Consider the following 7,134-nt stretch of genomic DNA (forward strand, 5'->3'; position numbering starts at 1 on the left):
CTTTATTAATTTAATCGTTAAGAGAATATTGTATCTAAATTCAATTAGCAAAATTCATTTAATTGAGACACAATTGCTATATTAATTTATGCAGTGAGTATAAAATATTTTATACATTTTACAATCATATAAAATATTTTATACATTTTACAATCATATTCATTCACATGATCGATATAAATTGTTAATTTTGTTGATATATTATTATGCAGTTGAATATAAGTGTAAAATTACTTTATACTGAGAGTGAATCAAAATTAAATTCATGTTATATTCCCCAAAAGTGAACAAAGGATGTACAGATAACTGAATAGGGATTGCAGTTTGCAAAACTCTGTTCACTAATCTCAAATGTAAGCAAGTCAATCTGTAAGGTCAGTGATCCTCTGGTGTCAGACGTCAGCAAGAATAATACATAGTTGCTGCTAGAATTTGTCAAAAATACAGAGGTAAAAAAAAAAGCATAAGATATTGTATCTATCCAAATCAGAAGCCTAAGAGCAGCAGAAAAACCCTAAAAACACCTATGGCCAAAAGAATTGCCAAACCTCCCTATCAAAATACAAAATTAGCATGTAAGACTTCTTCTCCATAAATTAAATCACATGGACTACGACAACTTTCTCTTTTTGAATCCTTCCATGTTACCCTCGAGCATGACAAGATCATCTTCGTCATCAATTACTTGCAGTTCATCCTGGTGGTTCCTTGCCTCGTTACCCGGAGCATTTGGAACGTCGGTGAGTTTTCTCTTCTTGGTAGGACTAACTATGCTTATCTCATCTGATTCTGCAGCTGGTACAGATGCGCCTGAGGTGCTTGCGCCGTTGTTAGCAGCAGGCTTGTCTTTGTTTTCCGGAGCTGACACATGTTGAGTCCATCCTGAGAGAACCATCGAATCAGGTTCTTTCTCTTCATCAAATTCCTCTCTAAACATGAAAAGGCCAACACGAAAAAGTAATAATTTTAGAACCAAAAGCAAAAGATAAATGACAAAAGGGCAATTAAGCTGTGTCCAACGAAGTAGTAGTGTCGGCTCATGTATCCAACGAGAAAATACTGTGTTTGGTAATTGAAGACGAGAAAGAACGACGAATGGGGAAAAGGACTATAAGCATTAGATACACAATAATTCCAACTCAGAACACAGATACAGGGTTTAGCAAAAACCTGTGCTTGATGTTAACATTGCAAACAAATTCCTGTTGCATATCCTCTACTGTAAGCATCGTTCCGCCAGTTACTGGAGACGGAAGCTCAGCTAAAACCTGAGAAGAGAAGAAAACAAGCTAAATAAGATATCTCTCATGTTGATTTCAAACCAAAGACAAGAAGGGTGCATACCTTTTCAAGGTTGGCAGAGTAGATTGCAACCATGTCGTCCTCAACATCACCAGCTTCATAAAGAAGATTTGAGGAGTTCATAATAAGAGGAAGGTTCATCCCAAGCTTTGCCTTGACTATCTTTTCAACAAAGTCCTTCAACTTTGCGCGCTTTGTGTTTATTTCAAGCGATAAAGGTGTCTGTTTGCCACATACATGTTTGTGTGTAAGCATCTCTGTAAGAATGACTCTGACACTAGTCAAGAGGTGAGACATGAGAAGATTAGCCATACCTCAGAACAAACATAACAAGACTTGTTTGGTTCAAACGGCTCCACAGGCATCAACAGCATTTTCCTTGATGGATGTTCCAGACAATATGTCATTCTACAAGATGTCCAAAATAAGATTAACAAAAACATCAAAAAATTTATCGAGTGCAATGCTAACTAGTAAGTTTCAATGAAGGTACAATAATGATGAACTCATTATTGAAAGTAAATAAGAACACATAATATAAGATACCCTCCTAACAGAAACTACAGATAAAATGTAAAAAGCATGAGATACAAAGAACTCAGGTAAAAATGAAAGAGCACTGCAGTTCCACTGTACATGTGTCAAAAGGGACTGCCATAAAGAGGGCTGTGTAAACAATTTGTCCGAAAGCTTGTGCGGAGCAAGCTTTTCCTATGCATTCTGCTCCAGCAAAAGAGGCATCATATAAAGCATTAAAGCATTACTATGCCACTCTAAGGATTAAGTACATCTCAGTAAAAATCTTATTCAGTCTAACAATGGAAACTGCACATTTTACTCCGTTAAAACAAAATATAACTCAGTCTAAAAGCCAGCATGACTTTTTTTTATTATTTCCAAAAAGGCAACACATTTTTTTTATAATGTATAAATTTTGTTTTCATTTCACCAAAAGTTGTAAATAGGTACTAGGTAGCATTTTCCTCATCATTGATTAAAACTGCTTAACCTTAATGTACAGCAAAAATAAGATCTTCATTATTTTCATACAGCAAATACCAAAGGAAGGTACAACGAACCCAAAATAATAATATGAAGGAACAGGAATCGCATTATACCTGTAACTTTTAATGTCATTCTGCAGCACTTTGATTGTCTCAATGACAATCAACCCAGCAATAACAGCATTTGTTGTCGCAACAGCATGCACAATATTACCAGCTATACCTTTCGCTTCGAAAAGGCTGTACGGAGGGATGCCAAATGAAGCAGCCCGTATGTTTGCAGCTGCAGTAACAAACTCTACAGCTAACTGATCATCTTTATCAAAAGTCAGATTGCCAACATCCTGATTTAAAATAAATAAATAAATAATAAGAATAAATAAACATTACCAGCCCAGGCTAAAACATTCATATGGAGATGCATAGAGGATTATATCTTAACTAGATTAAGAAAAGCATCAAATCAAACCTTCCCCCTATGTGTGAAAAATAGTCTCAGCGCTTCGAGAAATATCCTAGAATTTTCCTTAAGACTCCATATATCCTGAGGGTTCTTCATGCCCAAAGATGCCATGGCAGAAACTGAAAATTCATCATCAAATGCACATTTTTTGTCTACATTCCCATTTGGTTGGGCCAGTTCATCGGACAAGATATCTTTGCTGTATATAGGTTTTGGTCTATTACGATTTTTCCATGTCTCTTCATTCGACAAAGCTAACTCAATGTTATACCCAAATACATGATCAAATATTTTCTTTCCATATTGTTCAATATCTTCATCATTTCTCCGTACAAAGACATCTTCTACATTTTCTGAGGAGCTGGCAGCATCACTTGAACGTACATTTAAATCATTGTCCTGATTCTTGTCACCAAATAACTTTGCAAAAAGTAGGTCCTTTGCCCACACAATACAGTGAACAAACTGCCAGGAAGAATATTAAAAAAATAAAATAGATGAAAACATAACCAAAGGTATAAGATTTGCATCAGTATCATCTCATAACTCTTAAGATATAACCAGTAACAGGCTCCAGATATCATGGCAAACAGTACCTACTTAATAATAATCTCAAGATTATTAAAATTATGGTAAACTTCCCATAGATGACCTTAGGACCTCTAGCTTCATTTTTCAAAATCTTATGTTTCCTGGATACAAACTGTTACTAACCTAGGCAAAAGAAAATGATAACAAAAGAAGTACATAAAATCAACATATATAAAGCAACAATATTATCAATATCAAACTACAACACATAAAGAACCTTAATTCACATGTTTGAAGCCCTGTTCTACAATACGACTCACCATGAAAAGCATCCTAAAACCTAATCCTTCAAATGTTAATTCCTCTAAAGTGGACAAATGCAATTAAACAAACCCATACCTTTGATGGGGTACTTGTGATTGTGCAAACAGGATATGTCTTGGGGGCTGGTTTAGGCTGACACTCATAACATTCTGTTTTTCCCTTGACATGTACAGTGACCTGTTTTAAAATCAAAACTATATCACAAATATAATGGAAAATCTGCAACTTAGTATATTATAAAAGATTAATCAAGAAGATTTATATTTAAGTTGTCATCATGTGAAATCAGTAAATATCCTGATATAAGTAACAAACAAAGTTCACAGTTCACATGCATTTATACAAGTAGATCAGAAGAAAGCAGAGCACCTAATGAAATAAGACTCTGCTGTTGTTGTTGTTTCAGAAGATAGCAGATGTTATTGAAAGGATAAAACAAAACAAAAAGAACAGCCAACCAATACAAGATCTCAAACCTCAAATGTCATAACAAAACAAATTAAAACCAAATAGCATAACAACTATGAATTAACATAATATAAATCACAGTTTATTTTCAGATGACTATAAAAGTAGCAGGATGAAGAAGGGGTATTTGCTGACATATAAACGATGATCACAAGAATCAAGCATTTGGAAGATAAACAAGTTGGAAGTTTAAAATGCCACAGAAAATATATTTTGCTTCTCCAAAAAAAAATGGCATTAGAGACAAACAAATCAGTTATCAGTAGTAGAAAATAACTGAATTTTACAGGTAGAATAATAATTATAACCAGGTCAATGATAAATTAACGAAGACACTCCTGAGCATAAAAAAAACTAGCCATCAAATTGGAAAAACTGCCATGCATAATATAATTTTATACAGCTGAAACACAACCTCTTATTACCTGTCCAAGGAACCCAGTAGTTCCACTTTCAACGAGAGGAACATCAGCAGCCAAGCACAAGCGATTCACATGTCGGCGTGCATCAAGATTGTCGAGTCCATTTAGAACAACATTAAATTGCTTAAAGAAATCAACATTGAATTCAGGATCTTTGACATTTGCATGGTACGGTTTAATGTTTATGTGGGGCCTAAATTTTAACACAGCATCCCTAGCAACCTGGTCGAGAACTTAATCAGATGAATAAATGACAGAAACCAATACCAGTAAACATTAATAGCCATAATGCATTGTCTCACTTTTGCCTTGGATTGCCCAACGTGGGATTGTCGAAATAAAAATTGTCTGTTAAGGTTACTGACTTCTATGGTGTCCATATCAATCTGCACATTTGGAAGTGAAAAGTATTTAGGTACGTCTGTAGCTTAAATCTGTACATCTTCCAGTCCCCAACACAAACAACCAAACTGATCACTGCCAACATGATACTAAAATGAATGCCAAAACTAACTTTGGCTACTCTTAGTGAGACATCAATCCACACAGATAAGAGCCTAAACTATAATAGAAATATAAATATAAATATAAACATGACATGCCATACTAAGCAACTCCCTCATTACGAGAATTCAACAAATCTGCTATTTCCATCTCCCTCATTACAAACTATCAGTAATAAAAATTTGCACCACTAGTACTATCAGCATCTATGCCACCAAAAAATAATATTGAAATATGAATTTCAAAGATCTTATTCTTATACATGAATCAACTAAAACCCAGCAAGATACACCCCCACTCCATCAATCAGCACCCTGCTATAATTGTCACAGCACTTGATTACTACAAGAACAACAGAGAATTGACAGAGTAAGCACCAAAAAGCTTCCCTCCAGCACAAGCCAACTATCTACCTTATTTCAACCTTCCACCACAGTTAATACTAAAGAAGGAAAATCGCTCACATCTAAGAAAATCATAGCAAGCAACACTTAAATCTTACCCAGTGACTCAAACCTCCAAGATCAAAAAAGGAAAGAAGAATCAAAGATGCTACAACTCCATAAAAATTTATTTTAAATAATAAAAAATATATTTCAGTAACAAATAAAATACCCTAATTAGAAGCTCAAAAAGTTCAAACCTTTAACAATTAAAAACCACCAACCACTTCACTTCTCATTCTCAAAAACACTTCCCTAATAACAACAGAAAAACCAAGGCCCGAGATTTTTCAAACACCCACCTCATCGAACACATAAAAATCAAAACTTTACCAACAACTAAAAAAAAAAAGGGAAAGCGAAACCCCAACTGCACAAAAACCCTAGTTAGATAAAGTATAAAAAGCTTAATTCCCGAATTTCATAAAACTAAAAACCCTTTCTGAACAATTTTAAGAATCTTTTGAGACCCCTAAAAGAAGGAACTCACTATGTGAATGTCACGAAAACCAGAGAGAGCAAGGGTCTTCAGAAGCTCACAGCCAATTCCACCGGCACCAACCATGAGCACTTTTGCTCCCTGAAAACACATAAAAACGACACAGGGTTGTCCTTAAAACGACACTAGCGAGAAATTAAGAAAGAGAAGAAGAGAAGAGAAGAAAGGAAGTTACCTTAATAGCCTCAGAAGCCATTGGAAGAGAAGAAGAAGAATAAGAAGCAGCAAGAGGAAGTCGAATAGTGTGCGTGTTTTGTTGAGGGTACACGCAGAATCGTTGAAACTTGAAAATCAAAAGAGAAAAAGAAAGGGAAAATACAAGAGAGCGCAGTGTTTATTTAACTTAAAATTAATTAATATAAACAAATAAGGTGGGTATGGAGAATCGAACCGGGGACGTTGAGCAGCACAATCTAAAGAGCAAAGAGTCTGAAAAATCGAAAAATTACTCCTAACAAAAAAAATTAAATAAAACATTTAAAAAATAAAACTTATTTTAAATTGTTTAAATTATACTAAAAACAATAAAAAATATACCATTATAAATATTTTTTTGCGGTGATCAAACTAAATTATTATTTATATTGATTTGATTTTGGTGATATTCAACTCGGTGATCCTAATTGATGATAAACGTGGGGTGGTAGACCAAAATTTCTCGCAAAAAACAAAAAGCCGACGTTAGCATCATGCAAGCAGCGACAAATTGTGACAGAGACACGCGTCGTAAGGGTTAGAGAAGAGCACTTAGCGTTAGCATCATGCAGACTTCGCTAGGCGTCAGTGGTATCACGCAAACTTCGCCACGCGCCATTAGGCTAGTTGGGACTTGCTTCTCCTGCAACCAAACTTTTTGTGAACTACAAGAAATGTTTCAAATGTGGACTACACACACTGGTTATAGCTGTTCTCCACCGTCAAACCGTGTATATATTTATCCTTCTCACAATTATGATTTGTTAATTAAAGGAGAGAAAATAAATTTAATAATAGTTTACGGTGAAAATTGTCCACATCTGTTGATATTGCATTATCAAAAGTATGGAATGTATACATATCATTTGTTTATATGTGAGTATCAGAGCCGTATGGGAGTTGTGTCTATATAATCAGTAGCGGACCACAACTGAAGGGTTGTTGTCAACAATCGAAGAAGATAAATGTATTTAAAGTT

At 34.7% G+C, this 7,134-nt stretch overlaps 1 protein-coding gene across 1 annotated transcript; it reads right to left on the reverse strand.

Moving 5' to 3' along the window:
- Window positions 1-303: 303 nt before the first annotated feature.
- LOC107462929 (SUMO-activating enzyme subunit 2) lies at window positions 304-6,275 on the reverse strand. The gene is made up of 11 exons (XM_016081616.3): window positions 6,136-6,275; window positions 5,952-6,041; window positions 4,817-4,900; window positions 4,518-4,736; window positions 3,700-3,801; window positions 2,776-3,234; window positions 2,421-2,650; window positions 1,617-1,710; window positions 1,345-1,524; window positions 1,171-1,268; window positions 304-929 (listed from the first exon to the last, which is right to left on the reverse strand). Exons 1-11 carry the CDS (start codon window positions 6,154-6,156, stop codon window positions 611-613), a joined length of 1,896 nt encoding a protein of 631 aa, XP_015937102.1. The 5' UTR covers window positions 6,157-6,275; the 3' UTR covers window positions 304-610.
- Window positions 6,276-7,134: the final 859 nt, after the last annotated feature.

Source organism: Arachis duranensis, chromosome 8, assembly GCF_000817695.3.
Source record: "Arachis duranensis cultivar V14167 chromosome 8, aradu.V14167.gnm2.J7QH, whole genome shotgun sequence".
Classification (NCBI taxonomy): Eukaryota; Viridiplantae; Streptophyta; class Magnoliopsida; order Fabales; family Fabaceae; genus Arachis; species Arachis duranensis.